General features: G+C 39.9%; 1 protein-coding gene across 4 annotated transcripts in view; it reads left to right on the plus strand.

Moving 5' to 3' along the window:
- The window catches only part of TUB (TUB bipartite transcription factor), a 117120-nt gene that overhangs the window by 29196 nt on the left and 74935 nt on the right, over nt 1-12989 (plus strand). Inside the window, exon 1 of one of the 4 annotated variants that reach the window (XM_075187611.1) lies at nt 8335-8439. The exons of the other annotated variants lie outside the window; for them this stretch is intronic. Within the exon in view, the coding sequence (XP_075043712.1) occupies nt 8402-8439 (38 nt within the window). The 5' untranslated portion in view covers nt 8335-8401. Of the gene's footprint in view, nt 1-8334; nt 8440-12989 lie in introns of those variants that run through there. 4 annotated transcript variants of the gene reach the window in all.

The following is a 12989-nucleotide window of genomic DNA, read 5'->3' on the forward strand; positions in this document are numbered from 1 at the left end:
ACTGTATATATAATTCAGACAATGTGTCAGATTGTTACTACTACAAATAGATAAAGTAGAAACTAATTGGTTTATAGTATAGATGAGAGAAAACTCAAAACTGTTCCGGCGGAAACACCATAAAACAATGATGGGCAAGAGGCAGCTCTAGGGTCACATAAGACCCTCCGAGCCGTCCCCTGCGGCCCCCCAGACCCTTCCTGCTGTATTGTCAGATGTGTTTGTTCTACCATGTAACACTTGAAATGACTCCTTTCTTTCTGAGCAAAACTGTGTGTGCACAAAGTCTGCAGCGGAACAGGATCTTTTTCTGTGGAAAAGTGCATCATTTTGCAGCCAAAAGCTGAATGAAGAGAATATTCTGCAGAATTGATTTTAAAAAGGGCAATTATTTTTAATTATCATATGTCATGAAACAGACAAGTATTTCCAACTAAATAGCAAATATATCTAACACATTCTATTTCTAACCCTTACTATCAATCAAAAGATCATCACTGTTTCATCACTATTATTGACTGGACTGAGTCTGAGATATTAATTGTAAAGCTGCTGATTCGTCATTATCGTCATCACAGATGACAATAATAATATAATCATCATTACACCAACTGAACTGCATTGAAGGGAAGCACTCTTTCTACATCTGTTTTTTTTATTTTTTTCTAAATATAAGTAAACTCTACCTGCCCTTTATTGCTATGCCTTTACCTCAACAGCATCATCATTATCTTATGAATTAGCTTTACAGAATTGGGTAATTGTATGCTTTCAGATGCCATTTCTGTTAACTTGTAATAGAGGTTGTGGCTTGTCAACCATCAGTGGCACCAACAAATGACTTGCTTTTGACTAAAGGCTGCTGTTGTTGGTGCCTCTGAATTTGTGCCAAGATCAAGAAGGATACTATATAAGGGCATTACAGACTTCTGGTTTTCATGTGCTGTTCCTGTTAAAGGGAGAGGAGAGAGGTAACACCAATGCATAATTCAGCCGGTTCCATAGAACTTGTTTAGCTGTTTTCAGCTTGATTATTTTCATCAAGGCAATATGGGTTTCTGCTTCAGTGGCTCAAAGTACAAGTACAGTAGTTGTTTCCTTTGCTTTTAACAGCCATGTTTTTGGCCTGTGTTTTACCACTGTCTTTATATGCTTCTTCAAATGTTTAATATTAGTAAAAAAGCAAATAAAGGGATATATGTATATATATGTAACCAATATAAGTAAGCACTGTGCTTTTATGTGGCTGTAAATTAAAAATGTAACCCACACGGGGAATTACATTGTCGGATCCCATGGCAACATTTTTAGGCGTTACCTGTTCGTCATCTCTGGGACCCCTCAGTGCCCTTCTGGGGGTGCATGAGCAGTGAGGTCACGTTTTTAGTACTTTAAAATAATTTGGGCAGCTGGGATCACAGAACTTATAGGAGTGTTGAAACCGTGAGCAGTGACTATCCTTGATCTCACAATTACTAATGACAAAACTGATAATGATGAAATGTTACAAAACAAGGACAGAGTACAAAAATTAAAACAGTAAAGTAAGTGCTCTGCTACACCAAATCAATGGCAAATTGTAAGAATTTCAGCTGCTGTGTTACAGTTATGCTGCAGCTGCACCTATGCTGTCTTATACTGTCAGTACTATACACGGTCGGAGAATGAGGCAATGATGAATTTCTAGACAGGATGGAGGAATTTTCACACAGTGATCACTATTAGCCACTACAAACCAGTAAGCAGAAAATTTACCAGTAGTAAAGTAACTGTGGTACATTGAGTCAAAATTGTATGAATTTCAGCTGCTGTCTTTTTGCTGCCCTAAACCGCCAGCTGTATTTATTTGAAATATTCTATGTACATAGTCTGAGACTAAAACCAACCCACCAGAGACCAGAATTTAGTTATTTATTTATAAAGTATTTTATCAGGAAGAAATACATTAAGATTCGCCTCTCGTTTAAGTATATCATGGAATTGACTGTTGTTATTCCAGATTAATTTATAGACTATAAATTTTTAGAAATTTGAAGTCACAAATATAGTGGAAACGGGAAATCAAAAGCAATAAGATTGTATCATTGGAACCACACATCTCGGCGCAATGACGCGTTCTGCAGCGAAACATGACTTGAGCAACATTTTACTGCAACTTCATTTACCTCTAGTTTCTATTCCAAGTATTACAAATTCTTCCACGCTGAGATAATTTTTCTCTTATTCCACTCAATCAATCAGTCTACAATGGGGCTATTTTACACCAAAATTATCCCAAATTAATGAGCTGGTCTTTGGAGAAACAACGTCCTCAAGTCTGTGAGAATGACTTAATCAAACAAAAAATTGGATCACAGTGATTGTTACCCTTGAGACGCTCTGATTTCATTCATGAATTTCTTCTTGTCGATACACTAGAAGGTTTAAAGTTATTTACTGGATATATGCAGTAAATTCTGCTTAAACATAGCCCCAATTATTGCATCTTGTTGGCTGAAAAATGCACAAGAGTTGGCACGATTAGAACTGTGATCTGCACTTTAAAATCTAAGAGGCAGGAAGCTTAATAACTGTTATTGAATCTTTGCATTGGGGCTGGATATTATGTAAATTACTTTCCCCTGGATGATGTCTATTATAGTAAAATGTAGATGTTGACATGAGTAAATGCATGAGGAATGACAAGGCTCGCTGTGAGAGGATTATTTATACATTTAATTGAATTGAGGACGTAGCCTTTGTGGATTTCCTTGTGGAAGGAGGTGTGATTTAGAAATGAGCTAGGACGCACCTCCCTCCCAAATCTAAATGCCCAGATAATTTAAAACTGACCTCCCCTAAATGATACAATTTGGGGATGCCGATTTCCCCCTTCAGATTTTTAACAGTTTATTTTAGACTAATACAGACGTTCAAAGGTTCTTCAGTTTTCGAGCGCTTGTAAATGCACCGATGTCAGGATTTCTCTCCTATGAGCTACAATCCGAAATGTCCTCATTCTGGCTCCTGATAAAGGGTAATCGGATTGTCAAGATGTCCTCGAAAAGGGACTTTAGCTTAAATGTCTTCTGTTCATTAAACCTGTTGTGCTTGGTATTGGAGCATTTTATTTGTTTTAGTAAGTGGGGGAAATGTCAGGGGCAAACGCAGGATTTGTAGAGGGGGGTTTCCACACAACGCCGCCAGTGGGTGTGACCAGCATGTATGGGGGCGTGGCTATAATTTTAGATAGTGCTTGGCTGCTCTCCAACGCTTCCTATCCCCATAATATACATGGACAATGCTGCATGCACTACTGTTAGGTGCACACAGCTCTCGCTTTTCAAGCAGGGCCATGTAAAGCAGAAGCAGGGTCCAGCCACCTCAATTATACAGTGCCCCAGGCTTGGAGGGGGGTTTCCAGGCACTAGTTACCCCCCCCCCCCCTCCGTTTGCCTATGAATGTGTATATTTCTGTGCACCCATAGGAGAAGGATTAATAGAAGTGTGATTACCTAATAATAGAGGTACATAAATATACATTTTAGTATCAGGCATAAAAATTGGTAGCTACTAAGCATAATCTTTTTTAGGTTTTGATAAGGCTCAGTTGCTGTAGTTCAAGATCGGCACGTGTGTGTGTGTGTGTGTCCATGTATCCGTATATACAGTCCTAGATTAGTGCTGGAACTTGTAGTGCCTGCAACATTTTCAAAGAATCCATAATGCACTATCCACTAAAATATTTCCCACTGACAGAAGCTAAAACTATTCTTAACAAAACTGAACACTGAAGGATAAGTTTGATAGGTAGGATGAGAACCAGCAGAGGCACAGGAAGACGTAGTCCTCATCATCATCACTATTTATTTAAATAGCGCCACCAATTCCGCACCGCTGTACAGACACACGAGTCCATTTTTGTCAGCAGCCAATTAACCTTCTAGTATTTTTTATGGGGTGTGGAAGGAAATCCACGCAAACACGGGTAGAACATACAAACTCTACACAGTTAATGCAGCATTAGTTGTGTGAGGAAAGGAAGTGTGTGAGGTGAGTGTGGGCTGCCCACCAACGCAGCTCCGCCTTCTCCAAACTATCGTATCCTGTCATCATCATCATTTATTTATATAGCACCAACAGATTCCATAGCGCTTTACAATTGGGAACACACAGTAATAAAACAATACTGGGTAATACACACATAATACAGAGAGGTAAGAGGGTCCTGCTCACAAGCTTACAATCTATGGGACAATGGTCTGATACACAGGACATGTGCTACATCATATTAAATATTTGTCCAGCTAGAATGCAAAGGTTACAAAGTACTGAGTGGGCTGTATGCTCAGTCACACAGCTATGTTGGTCAGAGGGTTGTTGTCTTGTGTTAGCTGTGTAGAGGGTGGTAATAGAGTAACCTATGGAATATTATAACGTTTGAGGTCTTGAGGTGCGAGGAAGTATCCTATCCAAATATTTCCATTTAGATTAACCCAGACAAATGCAGACAAGTGTGTGAAGCGCTTCTCCTGTTTTCTCTGATAAAACAAGAAAGCCAAAATAGACACAATGCTTAACAGACAACAGGGCGACAACGCAATTGTAAAGCGCTACAGAATTTGCTAACGCTGTATAAATAAATGATGATGATGATGATGTTGATGATCGTGTTCCCAGAGTCATTATTCAGGATATCCGGCTGCTTCTGAATCAGGAGAGCGTCACAAATCACGCACTAGAATACGAGCGTTTTGCTCCCTATTCAGACACAGAAATGTCCTATTCAAAGACAACTACAAGTTCTGGATTCTCATCAACAAAAAAACCCAGAAACGACCAGTACATTTCCCCAATATGAAGGAACAAAGATTTCACCCTGAGGGTAGAAAATAGCAAAGTCCTAGGCTTGAGAAACAAGGGCACAGTGGCAATAAAATACTTATTCCATCCAAGGGTTTGAAAGTCTGAAATTACCAGTAATCAGATTATATATATATATATATATATATATATATATATATATATATATATATTATATATATTTGCGAGGTGACGCCTGGCTTCGCCTCAGTGTCTGGCTGAACATCTTGCAGGATTATACGGTACAGAAATCTCTGCTCATTTCCTTCACATCTCTACAAGACGTGAAGGAAAAACTGGGTTTCTGTAAAAACTGTGACTCAATGTGATGTAGACTGTTCCAGAGACGCAATCTGTCTCCTCGCGCCAATTTGAATTTACCCTTTAGAATAAGATACTTGTACTCTCATCTTATTCACAACAAGCCCTGCTCAGTTTGTTTGAAAATACTAGAGGCATCCCAAAAAGACATCCCTAAAATAAATGACTCGGAACCTCTGCTAAAATATTTTGAGACCACAATAAAATCCCTTCTTCTGCGTTACAGGAGGTTCATTTAAAGGTAATTAACTGAATGCATTGTAAACACGTGGCGGGGGGGGGGGGGGGGAGGACTAGACGGAGCTGAAATGCAAAACTCAACAGTCAAATTGGTGAACTGAAGTTTTAAAAGAATCAAGAAAGTTTGGAACAAAGTTATAGAATTTATCAATAACCATTTCAAACTGAGAATTGGAAAAGATCAAGAAGTGTTCCTATTTGCTAATTATAGACACAGGAAAGCAGATTTACCAACAGCCTAATTTACCCCCACATTGATGGTAATCATCATAATTATTTTTTTTATTAAGACAGTGGCTCCTCTCGTAAGGGAGATAAGAGGACACTGAGTGGGATGTGGGGACGACAAGGTAAATAGAGATACAATCAGCAGTTACATAAAGCAGTGCGCGGTCACTGCAGATTCTGGATGGAGATTGTTGCTCGTTGTCCTCAATGTTTATTTAACTGGGAATAATGTTTCATCTTTGTGTGACCACGATTCCACACCTTCACCTCCAGGGTTCCATTCATTCTTTAATTTGTATATTGTGTTAATCTGAAAAGTGATTTCTTTCATCGTGAGCCCTCCACCTGCCTCACTACAATACGTTACTAAGGAAACCAGCAGAATTAAGGATCACCAGATTCTCCCTCACAGCACAGACACATGTACAGAAACTGTCAGAAAAGGTTACATTACATAACAGAAATGTACAACAACCAGACGTGTACTATAATATTGACACTATTAGATATTCTTAACTAGAAACCAAATGTATAATTATAATTATTTTGCTGTGATACATAATAGCTTGTTGCTGCAATGTAACATTGTATTATCACCGTGGCAGCTGAGTGATACATTGTAACCAGAGAAATAAGGGTAACTTATCACTGTAGAACACAGAGCTGTGTGTGGGATCCGGGCACATACGTGAAAACATGCAACTTGTTTGTATATTTGTTCGTTTTTTAAGAAAAGCTTATAAACATAAATACCTATATAGATATCAAAGTTATATTACATATATCCCCCGCCCAACCAAAAATAATAGTAGTCCCATTTATTTTAATCAATAAATTATCTTTCTTGGTTTTCTTGTTATGCGATCGCATTAACAGACCATAGACTGGGATAGTAGGGTGTCTGTAAAAATAAAATGGGCTAGAGAAACCCGGCAGTAACCGTCTTAAACTAAAATGTAATGACTAAATTACTTTATTAAATTAAATTAGTAACAGAATTTAATAACTGTCACATTTCCAGACTACCGATCAGGTCACATGTTCCAGGTCACACAGCAGGGCTGCAAATAGCTGTCACAGTTTCCAGACCACCCAGCAGGTCACATGCTTCAGGTCACCCAGCAGGTGCCCTGGTGTACTGTCAACTGTCACATTTTCCAGAGGACAATGGTAATTCATAGTTGTAAATGGTGGGCAAAAGTTTTGCGAAAATAACTCCCAAATGATGCAATCACTTGAAAAGTCAATATCTTTCTGCGAATCTACAGAACCAGACCTTAGATTTGGTATATGATGTGCCCTGCTCATACAGCAGCATTATAGAAATAAGTCACTTATAAAAGTAGTATTTATGCTATTAATATATAGATATAGAAAATAATAATATAAATTCAGATAAATTCACATGAAAGAATGAGAGAGACCAAAGTTCAGGGGAAGACCAGTAAAGAATGGGTTAAAAGGTTATTAAATCAGAGGCAACCCCCTGTAGCAGTATGTGCAGAATGCCGCTTGGTCCCTAATGTAAGGTGTCAATGGCACAGTCCGGCCATTCTCAATCATGGTGGTTCAGTGGTTAGCACTTCTGCCTCACAGCACTGGGGTCAGGAGTTCGAATCCAGACCATGGCCTTATCTGTGTGGAGTTTGTATGTTCTCCTCGTGTTTGCGTGGGTTTTCTCCGGGTGCTCCGGTTTCCTCCCACACTCCAAAAACATACTGGTAGGTTAATTGGCTGCTAACAAATTGATCCTAGTGTGTGTGTGTGTGTGTGTGTTAGGGATTTTACACTGTAAGCCCCAATGGGGCAGGGACTGATGTGAGTGAGTTCTCTGTACAGCGCTGGTGGCGGGGGTATGGAGAATCCGCTCCTCGTGCCCCCCTCTCACTTTGATTGGCTGCAGATTGGTCTACTCCTGGTAATGTTCTAATGCTCTGATTGGCTACAGGTTGGTCTAGTCCAGTAACTGATAGTCAATGTGGGAGATGATGAGTGTAGGAATATTTTGAAGGAATTACTATGTTTTTGTTTTTAATTGTCTGTAGTGTCTTGAAAGTTCATTTAGGGCATAAATTTCTAGTAGTTAATCAAATGCTACATTTTACAGCAATTTCATGGACAAATAATCATTTTAAAGAATAATATCTTCCCATAATGGTGTTTCTACAACGACCGGGGTCATTTTCATATCATTATGTCTCAGTATGTTACAGGTGCAATGTTGGGGACAAAATTTCAGGCTAACATAGGACCCCTAAATGGCCACTGGCTGGGTAACATACAGGGGTGGCAGGGGCAGGTTAGTGAAATCTGCTCAGCTCAGCCCCCCTGTCCCCCAGCCCCTGGATGTAGCCCACTATGGGACCGGCCCGGGCGGCAGACGCCCCTCTGCCCCCCAGCCCAGGCTGCCCCTGGACTTTTTCTCTCTATAATCAGTGTCTTTAACCCTCTGCATTTCTGTCCCAGGTTTATGTAAACATGAACTGATACAATTTGTGCCGCTGGTCATTGACCCGCAGTGACGTCTGTCCTGGACACATTCTCCGTCGTCTGTGGACTGATACATTTAATGAGATAAAAGTGTCCATATAATTAGTGAGAATATAAATATATTCTGATCAGTATTACATCATTTTATGCTCATTTTCTTTTAAAAAGACTTTATTGTCAGTTATCTGGACCTTGTTCCCCTGTTTCTGTGCGGTGCTGTTACCTGTCAGTGTATATAAGTCACAGGGTCTGTATCCCCTCCAGCCGGCGGACGTCCAGGATGAGAGAGAGCTTCAGGAGGAAGGAGAACAGACACAGGTAGGTTTTATTTATTGCATATAACTGTAGTTATTACAGATCCATTTACCTTTATTGTTTATTATAACTTACTTATAATTCTTAATCATCAATATTAACTCTGGATGAGCTGAGGTTGATGTAGAAATATTATGTGTGAGGGTCTTTATCTGGGTGGGAGTCTCTGATCTAGTGTCAGATGTAAGGAATAATTCTGGTTGTAGGATCCCACAGATGAGTATGAATAAAGATTTTTATTAAATGAATATTTGTACTATGCAAGCTGATGTCAATCACACTTACACCAGCAAATATATATATATATATATATGACAAATCCGACTCTCTGCGGCCCAGGAATAATGCCGCCGTAGGCAGATGCCTTCATGTACCGAATATAATTATATGGAGTTTACAGTTCATATGTAATTAAATCAATTAGATTTAATTTAATTATTATCATTTATTTATGTAGCCCCGTCATAGTCAGTATCATTTACAATTGGGAAGATAGCCAGTAATAAATCCGGTATTAGATGCAAAATAAAGGGACCTAATTCATTAAGGCACAAAGCGAGTATATTGTGTGTTTCCCTTTTTAAGAAAAATACACCAACTTCGGGCACACGCACGTCGGTACCAACTACAAGCGGATCTGAAGTAATGTCCTGTATACACGGCCGTCGTAACCAATAACCATCACTTACACCTGACGAATTAGGCTCCAGGCGTTTAAGGTGTGTGACACATCAGGCAAACATTTATGGCTCTCTACGGATTGACACCGACCAGGTCCGGCAGCCGTCGTACCTCACACAGGCTCTCGCACATCCCATAGAATAGGGCATACTTGTCAACCCTTCCTCGTTGGCTTCAGGGAGATCCCTGGGGAGGTGGGCGTGTGGGGGCGGGGCTTAACGAATCGCTAAAATGACGTGATATTTGTGTCATTAAGCCCTGCCCCACCACCACTTATCTATTGCAGGGGCAAGAACCGGGAGGTTGTCCTGCTCTCCCGGGAGCCCGGGAGGTCTCCCAGAACTGTGGGAGTCTCCCGGGAGAGTGGGCAAGTATGCATTAAAGAAAGACAGCTAATGAATCTCTAGAGACTGAAGTGTCTTTTACATTTCTGTCTCCATTACTGAAGTCATGTTGTCTTACCTGTCGGTCTTTGATCAAATCTTGGTCTCCATGAAAATGGCCACCTCCATAGGCATCAATACATGGACATAGGACACAATTTCTTAACTGTGTCATCATGTCACAGATGGCGAAGCCAACCACGTCTTGTACTGGCTCAGCATCAGGGAGAATGCCAGACTCTTCAGGGAGTGAGGGAGATCACCCCTATTTCAGGGAGTCTCCCTGACATTCAGGGAGATTTGTCAAGTATGTATTGAATAGTTACCGAGGCCGATGTCCGATGTGGAGCTACAATAACATTCTACTATTTTTCATCCATTTTATTTTAGTTTTTTCAATTGTTTATAGTTACAGGTAAATGTCTGGTTTGTTTAATGAGACTCTGAGAGGACTGATGTAGAGCTATGTACTGGACTGAATCACTTTAATCATAAACAAGTAAATGAAGAGACAGATAGAAACCGGCTCTAATTATTTGTATTATTTTACATTGGAGTGAATCGTGGTATGATGCTCAGTGATATCTTTCTTATTGGGACTGGTCAGGGTGTCAGTGTGCGCTGATTGTAAAAACTGCATTTAATCTGATTGTCATTTTCTGCTAGTTTAGAAATAAATGCAAACGTCTGTTTTCTATAGAACAGATTGTCCCCCATAGAACACATATAATACAGACTTGAGGCTGTCCCCTCCTCAGACCGCTTCTCTTACACCTGAGTGTGAGTTGAAGCTTCCACATTGAGTTCCAGTAGGAAACTGCATTAGTTGTGTAAAATTAGGCAATTGGCGCCATCTAGTGGCTTGTTGTATAGTGACAGCTGCTAGGAGAATATGTCACTGATTCCAAAACCGATAACAGTGTGAAATAAGGGAAATTATCCGGACTCCCTGGAGTTGTAATTCTATTTGCAATAACAACTTTGTACACTGAGCTTTTTTTGCAATTCAGTAAAGTTCCTTAATACTTGTACAGGTTGAGGCAATCACTATTTCAGGATTATGGTGTGAATATAGCTTTGGCAACCTGTTTATTAGATCTAAGACTGAATTTTTGTTTTTAAAGACACAGCACTTGGGGGCAGGGGAGGGGGGCGGGAAGTCACGTGGTCCTAAGCTTTCCCTAAATGTGTTTCCTATTGTAAAGAGAAAGTATTCAGCGTTCACAAAAAGGATTCCCTTTAAAGGAACAATGTCATTGAGAACATTTAGGGGCACATTTATCATTCATCGGCAAAAATGAGAAATAGTTATCAATCCTTATCGCATGGATATTTCTCAAATTTATGAACAACGGATCACAGAAACAGCAGTTCCGAAAAACTGCTGAATATGTGATAAAAAAAAATCACACTTACCCCCCTCTTCGGAAGCCCTATCTCTGGATCTCCTCCAGGTCCTCTTCAACCTTCAACTGCGCATGTGCATACGAAGAACTGCACATGCGCACAAAGATCCCTGCTCTGTCGTTGCAGAGAGAGCGCGCTGAGTGACAGGGAGGGATCATGTGATCCCTCCACACATGCGCTGTCCAGCTCTGCTCTTCAGAGCAGAGCTGACAGCATTGGATTTTTCCAATTATGATAATGTACGTCAGCCTCAGCTGGTACATTATCAAGACAAGTTTCCGAAAAAAAATGTTTTTTCGGAACTTGTTAGATTTCGGCCAGAGCAGTCACCATACTGTTGAATGGTGACTGCTCCCAAAAATGAAGAGGAATGCAAAGCAGCAGATATCCATGATATCTGCTGCGATGCACCTTTCATAAATATGCGGAGGACACGGAGGCAACTTAATTACCCGGTAAGAGCACTATCGTGCTTTCTTAAATATGCCCCTTAGCCTTTATTCTTAATTTAAACACATTGATACTGTTTTATTGGTGCAGTTGTTATTCCTAATGTTTTTCTTCCTTACTATTAATAACTTGTTACTTTTCAGTGATGTATAAAACAACCGACGCACCTCACAACTATCGATCTAATGGAGCATCCGTCATTCTCACCTTCCGTACGTTCCCTCTTCTGGGGGTGATGTGTAGACCGGTTGGATAAACCTCGGCAGCACTTACACGTGTGTCTGTGTAGCTCCTGAATGTATAATATAATAATAATATTCATTTTGATCATTAGTCATTTACAGCTTTGTACAGTGCTTGTGGCTGTCTATCATTGGCTGTACTTTATAATTTATATTACAACTCTTACAAGATAAATCTATGAATGCAGGTAAAAGTGCTTCTATTTATATCCTTATTAATGATCCTCTGTGAACGCTGGACATGTGTAGAACTAATAAGAGAATAATTGCTGTGTAGACACATTACAATTTCAAATCAATCAACTAGAGAGGAAAAAAATCAACTTTATATCCTATTTGTAACAGAGACTGCAATATACGCACAAGTGTATGTACAATAAGAGCTTATGTCAGAACACATATACATATTTTGGATCATAAAATAAAAAGTGTAATCACTATAATTATTTAATAAAATATAAAATAAATATTTAATTTAAATTTAAAATTTCAAACAATATTAAATGACAGAAATCCAGATACTTTTATTGCACACTGTACATACAATGTGTTTCTATCGTTTATATTCCTGGCACACACATGTCATGTGCTATCTAGTATGACGCATACGTGTAGCTTTTAATACTACTCATTTACAGAGCAATATGCAATTAGGTGTGAAAAAATAAATAAACATTTAGAATTATATTATTAACCCCATCTGTGACTGACGGATACCTGCAACCACCTGAATCTAAGATTTATTGTATTTTGAATTCTATCCACAATCCCCACTGACATTATGAGACCCGATATCTGGGTCAGAAGGATCAGTCTCCTAGAGGCTGCCACTGGCAGAGTTTCCACTAATTATGACCCAAGAGCACTGTACATATACATATACATACACCTTAGATACTGCAACATGACCCCATTTCTTTATACTAAAAGGCTTACAAGGCATGCTGGAAGTTGTAGTGCCATCACAGCTAGAAAGCTGCAGGTTGTCTAAGGCTGATATAAAGGTATGAAGAGATATGCAAAGAGTGTAGTCGCTGGCTCCGCCTTCTCATGGACGCCTTCTCCCCCCACCCCACCAACAGGCTCAACTCTCTCGCTTTCCCTGTCCGTTCCGCTCCTACAGGAACAGGGGGGGCTCACCAGGGATCCCCCATTATCCTGGTGGTCCAGTCCTACGTGGTATAATGGAGTAATGAGCAGTATTGTAGGAGAAGAAAGGTTCACAGTGCGCTACCTTGGGTTGGGTCACTGGGCGACCTGCCGTTGTTTCGCCCCAGATGATCGAACACAGATTTACACGGTGCATTCGGCTCCAAGCTCAGAGCAACATCAAGAGCCAAAACTGAGTCACGGGTCATTTTATATAATTGGAAACATTTCGGTGTTGATG

Source organism: Mixophyes fleayi, chromosome 10 (genome assembly GCF_038048845.1).
Source record: "Mixophyes fleayi isolate aMixFle1 chromosome 10, aMixFle1.hap1, whole genome shotgun sequence".
Classification (NCBI taxonomy): domain Eukaryota; kingdom Metazoa; phylum Chordata; class Amphibia; order Anura; family Limnodynastidae; genus Mixophyes; species Mixophyes fleayi.